This window comes from Sebastes umbrosus, chromosome 5 (assembly GCF_015220745.1).
Source record: "Sebastes umbrosus isolate fSebUmb1 chromosome 5, fSebUmb1.pri, whole genome shotgun sequence".
Lineage (NCBI taxonomy): Eukaryota > Metazoa > Chordata > Actinopteri > Perciformes > Sebastidae > Sebastes > Sebastes umbrosus.
The window spans coordinates 6,152,307-6,170,334 of NC_051273.1; the positions used below are offsets into that span (position 1 = coordinate 6,152,307).

Below are 18,028 nucleotides of genomic sequence, written 5' to 3' on the forward strand. Positions count from 1 at the left end.
CAAATGTAGCGAGGTCACATGGCACCACCTGAAAAGTCCCAGCGACTTGTTCCATTCTCCCTGCAGGGCCCGTCTGTCCCTGTCATAACGAGTGATAATCAGAAAAGGGGAGCGAGAAGGATTGCGCCTTGTTTGTGACTGTGCAAATAACGTGTGATCACAAAGAAAAAGTTGCTATGTGAGAAGAAGAAGAAGAACAGGTAGAGACAAGACATACGAAGTGTGAGTAAAAACGTGTATGCGTGAAAAAGGCAGCTGTTCCTGGACAGAATGAATGAGCAGAAAACAGAGATGACAGTGAGTTTTGTGTCCACGCAAACAAAGCCCTCTCCTTCAAACCCTGATTAACAAGTGCACATTTATTTGCATTACTTTTTGCAGACATACTGTACGTGTGTCTGCCCCGGCCAAAAGTGAACTTGAACGAGTTATAGTTTCTGCTTCACACCATATAATCTGAAACAGAACAGGCCGGGGTGAAATGTGAGGACAACACTTGCTTCCATCTCTTTTAAATAAGAAAAGAGCTGGAACTGAACCCAGTAAGCAGCAGGCCACCACACAGCTACTGAATGGATGAGTGACTGCGAGCAGGGAGCTACAAATGACTCCAGACGCGAACAAAAGAACAAGGCTGTAGAGCACTGAGAGAAGCTGCAGTAACACTAGCTGGCCAACTTTGTCATCTGGATAACCATAATGGAAGAACAAACAAGTGTAATGTTATATCTTACTGTGTAGTACAAAGGAGAATCCACCTTGGAAACTGAATTCACTTTGCTAATCAAATCAAACAACAGCCCAGTCTTGAGTTGTGAACATGCAACTATTCCACAAAATAGAAATTTCAAATGTATTGTCAATGACGGAAATCCAAGTTTTGGCTCAATGACACTTTTCTTTCTTCAGACATATTTCACTTACAGGCTGTACGAAAGTATAAACCGGTCTCAAATCGACTTGACATCAGATTAATAACGATATATGGTACAAATATAAGACTGAAAACAAGAATATTTTGTAAAGAACTTATTGAGGTGAGTGTTTTGAACAGACATCGACACCTACCACCTATTTTGTAATTCTCTTGTCCTCGCTGTATGCTTCCTGAGATCGACATCATAACCACAGCTTCACGCATGTGTAATGAATTTTCCAGCAAACTGTTCCGTTTGTAAGATACCGACAAATGAATGTGATAGAGAGGTAAAGCAGCTTCAGTTACACTGCGCACGTCTTATACCCCGTACCCAAGTCCCGTTTCCGCCCGTGTCCCAGCCTCCTTCAATAGGCCTTGGCTGCAACGTGAAAGTACAAAACGGCGGAGGGTCCCTGTGGATATGACTTTTACCCTCACATTCTAAATCCAAAGTGGTAAACACTACACATACAGTAAAGTATGGAAACACTTTGGGTTTGGCTAAAGCTGCATGCTAACTCTGTCATCGACAGGAAATGTTATTGTATTGCTGTAACGTGCGGTCAAGCCAGTCGCCACTCGCATCTCCGTGGTCAAATCAGCCGACACTACAACCGTTGAGCACCCGAATACTGACATTTATGTTAAATACAGTCAAACAGAGCTGACCATGGATGTATAAAGAGAACAGAGCTAACGGGGGGAGCTCAGAGCTAGCGACGAACTTGGCGAATGTGTTAGCAAAAGGAACTGTATACTGTACATAAAATACGTTTATGGAAAAAAGCTTGATTGGATTATATTCACCAGAAGTATAAAACATTACATGTCCCTTATAAATTAAAAAGAAAATACTACTAATTTGTGAGGGAAATGTGTATTCTTTGATTTTTGGTTTGCTTGAAAAAATGTGATAAATAATGCCTGCCAATGACTGATATATTTGACTTCAAGACATCTCGGACTACATACAGTATACAGTATGCTGAAAATCAAACATTTGAATGTATTAATTTAGATATTTTTCAAAGTAAAAGTCCCTAGAACTTTTTCCCATGGTCTAGAGTTAAAAAGGTTAACAAAAATATAACAATAAATCATAATATCGAATTGTAATACTATCAAATCGGCACTCAAGTATCGTGATAGTATTGAATCGGGATATAGGTGAATCATCCCGGCCATAATCTTGGGAAACAAGTGGTATTACAACACAGGATGGGCTGGGGCTAGCTGGTTAGCATGCTCATTTTCAGTAGATATCTCTGCAACACAATACATAGAAGTCTTACGTCAACCTAACGTCAACACTGTTACTTCTTCACATTCTGTTCATAATGTTTATTTAATTGTTTGAATGTTTTAAACTAAAATTCGAGCCACATCTTATACATTTCACCTTTTAAATTATTTCTGTCTAAATTCGTTCTTCTGATAATTATCAAAAATAGCTCATTAAAAATGATCAATAATTATCAATATCGACTGAAATTATTTTATTGTGATCATTTTTTCAGCTATATCGCCGAGCCCTATGCTGCAGTCTTACAAACAGCCATGTCCTGCTTACTGCACCACATTAGCAGGACACTTTGGTGGCCGTCAAATGTCTAATGTCTCAGTATCATGTCATTAAAGAGTTTTCAAAAAGAAAAGGGTATCAGCAGCACACAAACAAACAGCCCTAAATATAACCACCACCCTGAACGCAGACACAAAAAGGTTAGGCTGCTAAAAGTTGGACTGTGGTGGTCGGACATGATCATATGGACACTCAGAGGACAAAGAGTGAGAGGGGATTTCTCAAAGTTCACTCACACTGCAGTCATTACCATACCATAGCAGGGAAGTTAAGAGACTTCCTCAATTCACTTCAGAGGAAACCGATAAAAGACAACAAAGACTTGGATGATATCTGGTTCTGTGTAAAAGAGCCAATTTAGCAAAGTCATATGGGTGAGACAAAAGAGAAAGGCAGAAGGGTTGCGAGATAAACAAAGTGTGAGACCCCGGGGTCCTCTCAGGAGTGTGAGTGGAGGAGTGTGGCCTCTCTAATGACCAATCAACACCCTCCTTGCTGCCATGGCATCTGTTAGTGCTCCAATGGCCTCCCGTCTGAGTGTGAGCCCACCGTGAACTCAACACGCAGCCGGAATCCAATCAGACGGCAGAACCGACAAAGCTTGGGTCAAGGAGCAATTCTGACATTTTGCAGAATGTCAACGTTCAACCTTTTCTAAAAGTTCTACTACACGGGAGTTTTGCTCTATGAATACGAAGGGTGGAAATGGGAAGGGGTGAAAGCCAAAGGAAAAAAAAAGGAACATCACAGCGCTGCTTGAGGGGGCTACAGCGGAGAAGGAAGCAGATTGATAACTAACTAGCGAACAGTAGGTGACACTGTGAGACCTCTGGGTCTCAGCGAAAAATGTTCTTAGGATACAGAACAAAAGTAACTTTCCATAGTTGGACAAAGTGGGAGCTATAAGGCCACGTGAATCAAAGGAAGAAATATGTCTATTATAACTATTGCTTTCTGGTCCCTAAACATATGCATGTGCACTTATATCTTAGCATTTAAACCTCTTGCAGTGTATTTTGATACAAGTGAGAAGCTATGTTGAGATACTGAAGAAGACAAACCCGTCACTTATCTTTCATCATAAAACCAGAATTACCACCTTGCAGTTGTATTCCTCCGCAAACCAGTCATGTTGCAGCTTGCATCCATGTCTGTCCAAAATGTCATCACTTCATCATTTTATCCTGTTCGACATTTGTGTGAAATTGTCATAATTAGCCAATGAATTCTTGAGTTATGGCAAAAAACGTGTTTTGTGAGGCCTTGACCTTTGACCACCCAAATCTAATCAGTTCATCCTTGAGTCCAAGTGGATGTTTGTGCAAAATTTGAGGAAATTTGTTCCTGAGATATTGCGATCATGAGAATGGGACGGACATGAGCTCACAGTGACCTTGACCTTTGGCCTGTAACCACCAAAATATAATCAGTTCATCATGGAAACCAAGTGGATGTTTGTTCTAGATATAACAAAATTCTCTCCAGGCGTTCCTGAGATATCGCGTGCATGAGAATGGGACGGACATGAGGTCACAGTGACCTTGACCTTTGACCACCAAAATCTAATCAGTTCATCCTTGACAGACAGATGGCTGGACGGGCGAACAACCTGAAAGCATAATGCCTAAAGCCACTGCTGTCGTCAGCGCGGAGGCATAAAAAACACTTGCTCAATGATAAACAACTGACAGGTACAAACATGAGATGGAAACAAGATAACAACAAGTGTTTTCCCCCATCCTCCAAGGCTAGCAGGTGTGTTCCATCTTGAGGCATGGAAAAGCACTCACATTCATTCAGACAATTTTGGGCTCTCAATTCATCTGACCTGCATGTCTGAACTGTGGGAGGAATGCAGAAAAAGGAAACGACACGGAAGAAGCAGGGCACGGTTTTAAACCTAAGAGTCCTGTGAGGCAGCAGCACTAACCAGCCCTCATTGAGTTGTTTTTTTTTTAAAACAGTAAATCGTTCCCCTAATTGCAGCATGAATGTTGCAGTAAAACTGATACGCTGATCTATTAAGTTTATTGCTTTGTTACTGGGAACAATCTGGCTGGAGGGAGCGGGCGAGGACAGGTAGCATCTGTCCCCACCTACTGCCTTGGCAACATTAGCGTCATCTGCTAGCTTTGGCAGCATCTTGGAAGCACATCAATATGGCTTTATGTAGCCAGGGCCGCTAGTAGCTAGCATGCCAGTCACGCTCTCAGGCAACGCTCGCTCACAGCCTGAGCATCCACCGAGCACTGAGCCAACAGAGCTAAGCGGAACTGAGCTGGGGCTGAACAGGGAGGCCAGGTCTCCGTGGACCTGCATGAGGAAAAAGGGCCAGTGTCTGTCATCTATCGACACATCCACGGTTAGAAGTGTGGGGCCAAGTCCACATATGAACACCATTGTAGCTGAGAGCTTTATTTTTCTTGGTTTTCTTTCACCAGCAACACTTCTGTTGAGGAATGTTGATGCTCAAATCAAATCTCTGTATTGCTGTATTATCATCAAATATGTAAGGTGATGGACTTTTCTGTTCTTACCTGCACAACTGATGTTATGCTGTTATGCACAGGTGTTTGCCAAAAGACGGGGAAAATCAAACCTAACCATGGGAGTAATAATTGGGATTTTGTCCAACGGGAACAAATTCACAACACTGGCAGAGTGAATTATTCTAAATGACATGCTTTTAGCTTCACACTCATAAATAATATTCTCCTTGACCACAGTAAGACGAAAATGCCGGTGAATCAGACATGATGTTAGGGCTAAAAGGTCATACATCAATAGCAGTAAAGTCCATGTTATTCAGAGTAGTTGAATGCCCCTGCTGGCTGAACATCACAGATCTTTAGGAGTCTTAGCAGACTTTGCTAACAGCAGCGTACTTAACAGTCAAAGCTGTACAATGTGAGCACTTCACAACAAAGTACAAAGATAGACAGTTTATTTTAGTGGAACTGATTTTAGATTGGACCGCTATTTATTATTGGAAATACTAAATGACAAAATGTGCTGAACTGGCAACTGCACCTTTGGACCACTTTTAACAATTGCAAGAGATGCAAATTTTAAATAACTTCCTTAAAAGGTGTCATGTGGAGTTTTCTTGTAAACAAGTTATGCTTACATTGAGTATTACTCACCGAAACGCATATGTGTATCCTTGAGGTCTAACAAATGTGTCAAGTGCATTTCCTTCCTCTTAAAGATTTGAAAAGCAGATTCTTTAAGTGTTTTAAATCAAGCATTGTTTACAACCAGCTTACAGTCTTCTTCTTCTCTGCCCTTGTAAAATGTAGTTTTTGGCGAGAAACTTGAATAAATCCAGTTGTTTGAAGGAGATGGTTTTCACAGCAATAAATAAACAATAGAGAGGGAATTATGATCTGTTTAACTTCCTAACAACAACCAGCATGCAAACAGTAATAAAGGAGTGGATGTTGAAGTACATGGGGTTTATTGTTTTACTTTTGTTTTTACCAGTTTATCAAATGGTTTCAAGAATCATGGAATTTCACTGGTATTGGTATCGACTAGTACTACATTTCCAGTTATCGTGACACCTACTACTAGCGCAAGATAAAGATCAATTAAAAAAAAAAAAAAAAAAAAAAAGCGTTTACTCGTAACTGCCACTCCCCCTCTGTTGAGTGTTGTTCAGGGCATTTAAACAAGACCTAAGCCATTCTTTAAAAAACAAAAAGGCCTGTTCATTACAAAATACCTAATAGAGTAGAAAGCACCTAACAACAGTCAGTTTTTATTTTAAAATATGTGAATATCTACATGGTCAGGGATGGGTTGTGTGCTGCTTACTGAAACTTGTAACACACATTTCAAAAGAAGACTTGGTAAAGGAGGAGGACAGTGAACTGGTGGGATAAAAAGCTGCAGGTGCTTCAGTTCAGTTTGGATCAAGTCAAACTCCAACAAGTCATCATCGAGGTAAGCACCATGCATGCATCACTGGTTCAGACAACGGCTCCTAATGGTGCACACAGCGCAGTTATCCCGGCTGTATGGATAGTCAGTGAAACCGCCCCCACAGATGGAAATGTGTTCCCATGCCAATCTTGCTCTTTGTCAGTTGATAGTTAAAATCTTCTCAGTGATTAATTGCTTATGATTACTTATTAACATTCATATTAATAATTCAGCATTCATTTGCAGGCTTAAGGAAGCCTGTCACATAGAGTAATATTAAGTTGTGGACTTAAGCTTTTGCACAGTTTTGATGCCAAAATGTTAACTTTAAAAAGAGTGAGCAATCTATTCTGAGACCATCACCGTACAAAGGTCACCGCTTAATAAAAAGCAGGCTTATTGCAGGCCTGTCTGCAAACATGTGGGCGTTGTCTGTACACATCTCGCCGACTGCAGGAGGTGTGAAACCCACTTAACACAGGAAGTTGAGGGATAGGTGTACTAACCATCTATAAAGGGCTAAGCTTTATTTGTGTGACTACAGTACAGGTCTCTCTGCAGTTTAATCATGGCTGCTATTAACAAAGGGGAGTACCCTCCACACTACAATGGTATCATGCCACGCTGTCACACATGGATCTAGTTTCAGACCTGCAGGACCAGGATGTGGTGAGAATGGCTAAACAGTGGTGCGGCATCAGCAAAACCGTGCACACACCAAGCTTTCAAAGAGGACGCCCTTTCAGTCACTTTAAAGCAGATGGTATTACAAACTGGATTGCTGGTAGGGGGAGTACACAACAATTGAAATACAGCCAAATCTATCTAAAATTACACTTGTATTCCCTAAACTGTGAGGAGGAGATATGAGAAATATGAGCAAGCTGAAACCTTCCACCACTTCTCCAAATGCTCAAATGTTCGACACACCATGTTGCTATGACAATTTAATTATAGTCTATCATGGTTGCACTACTGTTTGTTTGCCTCTGCGAGTTAGTGGGAAGATAAAGTGTGAATGTGAAGTGGTGCTTTTTGGCACCTAATGTTTGGCTTTAGGAGAAGCGGCTCTAGTTTGTGACTGTGGAGGTTTCATAGCTGGCCGAAGCTGTCCTGTTATGACTCACAGCATTAACCCTTTCAGCTCTAGATAAAAGTAAGTACCACAGAAGTGAGACAAATGCATGCACTGCTATAAGACAGGTCAAGCTTTAGGGCTTAATGCATCCGTACTAGGGCTGTCAAAGTTAACACGATAATAACGCGCAAATTCGTTTTAACGCCACTGACTTCTTTAACACTTTAATGCATTAACGTAATCGATCTTCCCAAGGTTGTAGCGGGCTCAGTACAATACACATATATTTGCACACTATCCCTCCATTCAGGCCTAGTACAATGATAGCACAGTTTTTGCTTTCATTTCATACAGATGGCAGCTAAAGCCAAGTTAAAGAAAGGGAAATTGATCAGATTCAGAGAGAAGTGATTCATTCCTCAAATGGTTATCTGAAACTACTCCTTTTAAAAATCCATGACAACCCTAAGCCTCTGCTGGCAGACAGTATACATACATCATGACAACGTCCTACACAGGGACATTCTTATGTCCAATCAGGACACGGCACAGGGCAGAAAGAGCCCTTCGGTCGAATGACTGAGCATAATGTGCATGTTCAATCTGACCTGAGGGGTGTGCAGACGTTGCTCTGTAGCTGTGCTCCAGGGAGCAGGAGTCCGGATATGAGTCTAACCCCGGATCATACATGGGGGAAGTCAGTTATTACAGCGCAGGCCGGTGGTTTATGAGTTTGGTTTAAAATCCAATATCAGATCTACATCCAAGGACAACGTTCAGTCTACTCCGCTCAGCTCGGCAGCTGCACAAGTGAACCGTCCACATAACACCTCTTTAACGTCAAAAAACTGAGTGGGCAAAATAAGACAGCTGGTGTAATGTGCAGTGAAAATGTTTTTACATGATATTTGACTTATGAGCGACACTGGATATTGTTGTGAAATATAGGTTACTTTATTTCCCATATTCATAAAGGTAGAATATGGTGTTGTTCTTCATTGGCCACAGTCATTTCCCTGACTAGTCTGAACACTTTTTGTCCCGGCCGCCACCGCCGCTGCTGGAATGTTTGACCACTGCAAACAGCAGAACGGATAATGCAGCGTGCTGACCCCAGCGTGATCTTTCTAAAACAATCTTTGCGGGGTCACGGTTACAAGAGACAAGCCCGCACTGGTTAACTTATGGTCAGGCAAAAATAACAGAATAGTGTAGACTGGAAAATCAGTCAAATAAATAAATGAAGAATGCATAACACTAATAAAGATCTTAAAGCAGCTAACTCTGACAATTTCACAGCTGAACTCAGCGTTGACCTTTTCTGGTCCTTAGGATCTCGACAGAGTAAACACTAGAGCACACATAATGACACCACAGACGTAATGATTGCTCTCATCGTGAACGAGACTGGACTCAGTCATGCAGTGTGGTTCTGTGACGCTCGCTGTCTGACTTAAAAACTGCAAAAACACTACTGCCAACGTTAAATGACATCTTGGCTGTTCAGCCTTACAATTACTGTAATTACACTACAAACAGTCATTTTGACAAACACATGGCTTACACTGGCGCAAACACACATAAAGATCTTTATCAACACAACACAACAACTATTTTCATTGTTCACTACTCTTGTCACCTTTTTTTTTATTTATTATTAATCAATTAATTGTTTAAAAATGTCTATCAAAAGTTCCCAGAGCACAATGTGACATCTTCACATGTCATGTTTTGCCCCAAAACCCAAAGATTTAGAGGTATAAAAGTGAGGAAACCACACTTTTGAGATGCTGGAAACCAAGAGTGTTTGGCATTGGTATGATGCATGACTTAAATGAAAAACCGCTTATTAAAATTGTGACGATTCATTTTATGCCAACCAACTGATCATTCAGTAAGGCAGCCAACAAAAGCCATTAGATGACCTCTACAGCACAGCAGGAAAGTCCGGTCAATCATCAATGACATAACACATGCCCTCCACCCTGAGTTGGAGTTGCTCCCCCCAGAGAGACATTACTGAATATCCCTGGCAAAGAAAAAGATCTACAAAGGTTCTTTGATCCCACATGCAATTAATGTGGTCAACAACTACAGTAAACTTAAATATGAGAGGGTAAGGCTGTACACTATGGATATTAATGCAATGACTGTTGTACAGTTGAGAGATGTTTATTCTGTTTCATGTGATGTTTTTATCTTGTGTACAGTACATGTTTTGGGTATGTATTTTCCTGGGTGAGACCAAAGATAATTTTCCTTCCTTGGCTGGACAATGAAGTTTATTCTAATTTATTCTATTGCAGCACTGATTGATGTAAGGATAATTCAAAATGATCATGCTCGATTTAGGGCTGCAACTAACAGTATTTTCATGATCGATTAACCTGCCAATTACTTTCTCTATTAATACATTTATCTTTTGGTCTATAACTGTCAGAAAATGTGAAAAATGCCCATCATCATTAGGGCTGTCCCTTCGGTGAGAAATATTCGATGGTATTCAAAGTTTTGCAGAGTAGCGATGGCAAGGCAGGCTGTCTGTCTGTCTCCATCTTCCCCCTTTCAGAGCTCGGGACAGTGCTGCTGCCACACTATTATACACGCACCTCCACACACACACACATATATATATATATATATATATATACACATTCAATTCAATTCAATTCAATTTATTTTTGTATAGCGTCAAATCACAACAGAAGTTATCTCAAGACGCTTTATATATAGAGCAGGTCTATGACCGCACACCATAGTTTAGAGACCCAACAGTATCCACCAAGCGCGCACATATATGTATATATACATATATATACACACACATATATATACACATATATATACATATACATATAAATATATATACATATACATACATATACATATATATACATATAAATATATATACATATATATACATATACATACATATATACATATATACATATATATATATATATGGGCATGTTTGGCTTATAAAATGACTCCAAATTGTTTTCAACTATGGAAATAATCAATGAATCGAATACTAATATTACCTCTATTAATTATGCATGTTATTTAAAGGCTCGGCAACATTTTCCTTTTACTTGTCTACACCAAGCAAATGACAGACTGACAGTACATTATTATTATTATTATTATTATTATTATTATTATTATTATTATTATTATTAATATTGACATCACTTACCCTCATTTTCAGATGTTGGACATGCCACCTGTACAACCAGATCAAATGTTCTGTCTGGATACTCCCTGTAAAGAACAAAAACACTGTTTAACTCAGAGTCAGGGGCGACATGTGTATATAGCTGTTATTACACACACACAAGCATGCATGGGGCAACAAGTGTGTGTCTTCAGCATTATATAGCAGCACATAGTGTTGACTTCCATTACATTCAAGATTAAAGTTTTATTTCAAGATTCAAGAATTTTATTTCAAGATTCAAGAGTTTTATTTCAAGATTAAAGTTTTATTTCAAGATTCAAGAGTTTTATTTCAAGATTCAAGAATTTTATTTCAAGATTCAAGAGTTTTATTTCAAGATTCAAGAATTTTATTTCAAAGATTCAAAAGTTTTATTTCAAGATTCAAGAGTTTTATTTCAAAGATTCAAAAGTTTTATTTCAAGATTCAAGAATTTTATTTCAAGATTAAAGTTTTATTTCAAGATTCAAGAGTTTTATTTCAAGATTCAAGAGTTTTATTTCAAGATTCAAGAGTTTTATTTCAAGATTCAAGAGTTTTATTTCAAGATTCAAGAGTTTTATTTCAAGATTCAAGAATTTTATTTCAAGATTCAAGAGTTTTATTTCAAGATTCAAAAGTTTTATTTCAAGATTCAAGAGTTTTATTTCAAGATTCAAGAGTTTTATTTCAAGATTCAAGAGTTTTATTTCAAGATTCAAGAGTTTTATTTGACATTTGCACCTATATATAAGTACATTGGAATTGTGAGCAGTTTACACCGAGTCAGCTTTAAGAAAAGAAAAAAGGTAGAACAAGCACAAGATAATTACAGTACAAATAAGTAGAAAATTCAACTCAACACAATAAATAAATAAATTATTAAAATATAAAACGCCCTCAGTGTAGTCAATAAATAAACTAAACTATACCCCCAGAATATAAATATACAGTATATGCTCCATGACCATGTTAAAAGAACTTGTAGCTCTCATAAAAATATTTTAAAAATAAATAATGAACACATGAAGGCTACAGTAGTGTAATAATCACATAGTGGAGACCTGCCCTACTTAGTCACACTGTCAATAAGCCCACAATGTCACTACCAGCATGTTAGCTGTATGCTGATGGTGCTTTTATGTGAGGAGTGTTTTCTTTATCTCTGTGTGCATAATGTCCACATGTAACCTTTATAACTGTCTGCTTCTGGGCTAGCAGGAGCTGCTAATTGGTGGTCAAGCTAACGTGAGTTGACTGACCCAAATGCTCTGCAGCCAGCTGGCCTGGACGCTGAGAGATGGCTCACATTACGCACATTCCTGCGTTATGCTCAGCTCAGAGTTACCGCGAGGACGTGCAGGAGAAACGCGCATGATACGCTGTTATAGCTGTGTATGAAGACGCGACAGAGAGAGAGAGAGAAACACATAACTACAGCTGGGGTCTTACTTTATTCTGCTGTCCATGGTTTAGCTACAACATCGCGACAACTCCGCGCTGTCGGTCGGCTCTCTGCTCTCTGCTCGGCTGGACGAGAATATCTCCTCTTCCTCCTCTTCTTCCTCCTTCTTCTCTTTTATCTGACACCGCTCGAAACGTGCCGCATGCTTGTTGGTGGTAGTAGTGTAGTTAGTTAGTGCCCGTGTCCTTGTACCGTTAAATGAATCCCTGGTTCAGCACCACGGTGGATATTTCCCACAACAAACAGTCCACTCCAGGAAGTGCTGTCAAAAGATTTGGTGACGTCAGCGCGTCAGATGAGCACCTTGCTTCTGCTTCTGCCTGCAAGCAGCATCTTCCACTTTAAAATGAGTAACAAGCATGATGCACACAGCAAGGGGTGATTCATGCTGCTGCTGATACAAAAAGAAAAACAAACGTGTATCCCCTATGAGACTGCATTATTAGTTCAGTAATTGTAGCAGTGGTAGCCTTCAGCAGTGGCTCCCAAAGTGGGGTCCTCCTGGGACCATCAGGGGTCCATGTAGGGGGTACAAGTTTAAACCAGGATTAATAGATGTTTATGGCCACTTGTGGGCTGATGAACAACCTGCAAACACTACATGTTATGATCTAATATAGTTGTTATGGTGAAAATGATAGCAAACAGTTGCTTATTTATTAGGGCTGTCAATCAATTAAAATATTTAATCTCGATTAATCGCATGATTATCCATAATTAATCGCCATTAATCGCAAATAATCGCAAATTAATCACACATTTTTTTTATCTGTTCAAAATGTAACCTAAAGGGAGATTTGTCAAGTATTTAATACTCTTATCAACATCGATTGCAATATTTAATCGCGATTAATCGCATGATTGTCCATAGTTAATCGCCATTAATCGCAAATTAATCACACATTTTTTTTTTCTGTTCAAAATGTAACCTAAAGGGAGATTTTTCATGTATTTAATACTCTTATCAACATGAAAGTGGGAAAATATGTTTTCTTTATGCAAAACAATGACAAATACTGTCCAGGAACCCTCACAGTTACTGCATTTAGCATAAAATATAGGGCACTTGTGGGCTGATGAACAACCTGCAAACACTTCTTAACACTACATATTATGATCTTATAAAGTTGTTATGGTGAAAATGATAGCAAAAAGTTGCCTATTTATTAGGGTTGTCAATCGATTAAAATATTTAATCGCAATTAATCGTATGATTTTCCATAGTTAATCGCGAAATTAATCACATATTTTTTTTATCTGTTCAAAATGTAACCTTAAGGGAGATTTGTCAAGTATTTAATACTCTTATCAACGTAAAAGTGGGCAAATATGTTTTCTTTATGCAAAACAATGACGATAGAATAGAATAGAATAGAATAAAAGCTTTATTGTCATTGTATTAATTACAACGAGATCCACAGTTGCCACTTCTGGTCAGTGCTTTAAAACAAATACTTGACGAGACTAAACGAGGCAGGTAAAACATATAACAGGTAAAGACACAGTTATAAAGCAAATAAAACAGGTAAACTAGATGTAATAAATACATATAAACAGAGGTATTACACTAGAGGAATAAAATAGTTAAAATATATGTAATGTAAACAGATGTAATTGCACTTGTAAAATAGGTAGGGTAGATGTAATAAATGAAATGTAAACAAAGGTATTGTCCAGAAACCCTCACAGGTACTGCATTTAGCATAAAATATATGCTGAAATCATAGTAAGGCAAACTGCAGCCCAACAGGCAACAACAGCTGTCAGTGTGTCAGTGTGCTGACTTGACTATGACTTGCCCCAAACTGCATGTGATTATCTTAAAGTGGACATGTCTGTAAAGGGGAAACTCGGGGGGTACCAATACATATCTTGAGGTCAGAGGTCAAGAAACCTCTTTGAAAATGGCCATGCCAGTTTTTCCTCGCCAAAATTTAGCATAAGTTTGGAGCGTTATTAAGCCTCCTTCACGACAAGCTAGTACGTCATTTCTTACGTGCTGCATCTGGGAACAAAGCTGATGACAGAGGTGGGAGTGAACCAAAACAGTAAAGTTTCAGGCCATAAAAACCTGCATGAACGTAATGAAGCTAAAATGATCCTTACTTGAAACTGCAGTGATAATTCACACCTTTCACTTGAGACAGAATAATTAGAACCATTGTTACTATAGAAAAAAATATTGATTTAGACAGGAATGAGTTTAGTGAGTGAAAATTTGTGACAATTTTATGTGAAATTCAGCACAACAATATTTCTTGAAGTCTCTTTCCCAGTTTACCAGCTGGGCAAAGCAAGCAACTACTGGTTTTGGGAACGCTCCATTAAATGCAATTATGTTAGGTAATTTTTTTATTGATAACATTCAGCCACTAGATGTCACATTCTCCCTCCCCCGTTCCACTGCAATCACTTCACAACAAGTCGTTGCCAGGCACTTACCGTCAATCTCAGCCATTTATCCGTTTTTTCCACACTAACTGACGATTCAGGGACACCATGTGATAACAAACACCAAACATCAGATATCTTTCACAGAGATAAACAAAACATTCATTTTGGACCCGCCATAATTTTTTAATGATTAATTCATAATCATAATCATTTATAAAAAGGAAAAGCCATACTTTAATTTGGCACCTTTCTAAAGGCTCTGTGGATGTATTATATTGTTTCTAATATTCGTCTACATAAAAATGTTATCACTAAGACCTTTAAAGTACCATATGTGGGTCCTGCATCAACACCCTTTTGTAGAGGACCCCAGTGGCAAAATATAATTATTTTAATATTGCATTGGGCAGTATAATGTTGGCATCAGACTCCTGTTTAATGGAATGACTACAAACTGACACACAGCCAACCTGGTAGTAGTATTATTCCAGCTCAGAGGTCCTCTGGGTCTCTCAGCAAATAGTGGGCTTCCACGTGTTGTCTGCTGAGGTGACAGGGTACATATACTCTATTTACACAATGCACAGAGGGCAGTATATTTGGGTTTGAGGGTCAACAGCAAATTTAGGTTTACAGGTTAAGCCGGCCATGATCACAGTTTATCAAACGTGGCTCACTTATAATAAAACAAGTGGAGCTTGTGGGAACAGGCTTTTGCCACCACATTTCTTAACCAGCATCCAGTTGCACTTGAGCAAGGCCTAAAGCTTTGAGAAGCGAGCTTATTACTAGATGGTTGTCGGCTTGATCTGTTTGGAGAAAGACTACCGCTTGCCCACCCCCCCCCCCCTGATTACCACTGAAGTGCCTTTGAGCAAAGCCCTTAACCCCCAACTGCTGAGCTGCTCAGTGGCCAACAGATCAGTCTGTGGTGGACAGCAGAAGACTGATGAAGACTGGCATGATTACTTGACTTTATCCTACGTGATTATAGTGTGCCATGTGTAAATGCTACTTACAGTACGACAGTAGTCCGTGCAGGAAATAAATGCTGAAGTCGCAAGACATAACTCAGTTTCATAAGCTTTTTAGATGATGAAAACTGTCCACTATATAGAATCAGCCTGTACTGTATATGACTATTAAACACATTGCTCATGAATCAGCTGAGTCACTGGCCTCTTAAAGGGGAAATCCACCCTAAAATGAAATTATTTCTATAATTTTGTACACCTCAGGGATTTAATTTGCAGATTTCAATGAGACAACTCCTTGTTTCATGGGTACATGTCCTGATTCACGGCTGTTAACCACTAAATTAAAATGCATTTAGGTGTAATATCTCAACTAGGGATTATATGAGCCCACGGGGTCAGTAACAAATTCATTGTCAGTCACAACCTCCCTAAAGTGACACCTGATGACAAAATCAATTAGTGTAATTATGCTCTTGATTTTCTGTTTTAAGGGAAATGTGTCTTTTTATAGATGTTGACTTTAGCGGCCAAAATCACTGATATGCAGTGCCATGTAAATTCAGTTTTAGGGTGGACTTTCCTTTTATTGTTTGCATGTTTAAGCAACATTTATCCCATGGTAAATTGAAACCAATGGCTTAGATGTACCTCTCTCTCCTCTCCAGAGAGTCTGCCTGGATCAGAGCCAGATTTCTTCAGGCTGACTGGAAGGTAATTAAGTGGCAGCAGACTGGGGCATGCTGTTTCAGGCATCCGTATGAAATGATAATGGCAGGGCTGCTGCCTTAACATTAAAATACCCCAAACAACAATATGACACACACATACACACAAAGAGACACATACATAAAGCTCTTAAGATTCTTGGGTACTGGGAACCAGTGAGGTTTCACGTTTCAGAGAACTGTGAACAGTAAACAGTCCCAGACTATATTCATTTAAGATAACCTAACACTGAAAAAAGGACAATACAGTGTGCCATTGTTTTTTTAGTTTTTTGAGGCCCAGAAAATATAATTCAGAATGGCTTTAAACATTTGACCTAGCTGAGGTGCACATGATTTATCTTGCTGAATTGAAATGTCACTCCCAAGTGTGTTTTTTTTAGTTTGTGAAAATCCAGTCTTGCCTGAATGTAGCCAGCAGTAGCATTAATATGAAATCTTGCACTGCTTCCCATTGTATTTCTACGCTTTCAATTAGATTTTCAGATTGTTTTTTGCAGTATTTCATTTTTTAAGAAAATAATCTTGTTTTATACTTCTACCACTGTTTGTGTGCACAATGTTCCTCATAGTAAGCATGCATATATATGTTTTACTAATGTGTAATTTGTCTAAGGGTGAATTGACCCCACAGTGTCAGTCAAAAGACACTTGTCAGGTTTCATTACCCAGAATTCTGTTGTAGACACATCATCAGAGGTGGCTTACAGCGGCGGATAACCTTGAAAGGACTCATTAATGTCCACTCATCAACCTTACAGTGCTTTGTCCAAGTCACTATGTTACTTTAATATTATGGGAAGGTATCTTTGTTTGCATTGCAGTGTCATTGAGGCCAAGGAGAGCAAAGCTAGGAATTTATAGTGATAGTATAGGTTAAAATTATATAATTATATGAATGTTTAAATGGCATATGTATATCATGGTCAGAGGTGCAAATAGGGGTAAATTACAGTAGGGAAAAGATAACGTTTTATTAAAGGTACAGTGTGTAGGATTTGGCAGCATCTAGTGGTGTGGTTGCAGATTGCAACCAGCTGAGCACCCTCCACTCACTCCTCCCTTTCCAAGACTAACGTGAACCGCTGAGTGTAAAACTGTGGTAACGCTGTTCGCCTTGCTCAGAGGCCATCCTCACCATAATAACACTACTTTAGGAGCAACGGAAGTCAGACAGCGGCTGGCGGTACCGTGGTTTTGCACTCCACAAGTGTGTCGTAAAACTACAGTAGCCTTCAGGTAACGTAAAAACCCAACAGGGTCTCTAGAGCCAGTGTTTGGTTTGTCCGTTCTGGGCTACAGTAGAAACATGGCGGACTCAGTGAAGAGGACCCGCTCCCTATGTAGATATGAAGTACTCATTCTAAGCTAATGAAAACACAGTGATTCTTAATTTCAGGTGATTATACACTAAAGAAAACATGATTATGAATATTATATTCCCTTTCTGCTCATAGATGCACTGTTACACACTGTCCCTTTAAGTAAAATAAGTACTCCTCCCACCACTGCTGTACTAGCCTACTAAGAGTGAGTGAGATATGTTTTTCTTTATTTGGGTGAACTGGCCCTTTAATCAGTACGGAACTGGCGCAACGTTTCTTTTCAGAAGAAACTAATGCATCCATGAATGCAATGCAAATGTATGGATTTTTGCCTCAACTGGTTGTGTTTGATTTTTGCTGATCAATAATTGGTGGTATCAACTTATTCCCTTCTATATTTAGTTGCATAATAAAATGTAATAATGGAGTGATAATGCATCTCA

The 18,028-nt window shown here is 39.1% G+C and overlaps 1 protein-coding gene across 3 annotated transcripts in view; it reads right to left on the reverse strand.

Annotated features, from left to right (window-relative positions):
* The window catches only part of dennd1b (DENN/MADD domain containing 1B), a 137,861-nt gene extending 125,441 nt beyond the window's left edge, over positions 1 to 12,420 (reverse strand). For all 3 annotated transcript variants that reach the window (XM_037769162.1, XM_037769161.1, XM_037769163.1), the window contains exons 1-2: positions 12,152 to 12,420; positions 10,700 to 10,764 (exon numbers count right to left, since the gene is read on the reverse strand). In XM_037769162.1, the coding sequence (XP_037625090.1) occupies positions 10,700 to 10,764; positions 12,152 to 12,168 (82 nt within the window). In that variant the 5' untranslated portion in view covers positions 12,169 to 12,420. The remainder of the gene's footprint in view (positions 1 to 10,699; positions 10,765 to 12,151) is intronic.
* Between the last annotated feature and the right edge of the window lie 5,608 nt (positions 12,421 to 18,028).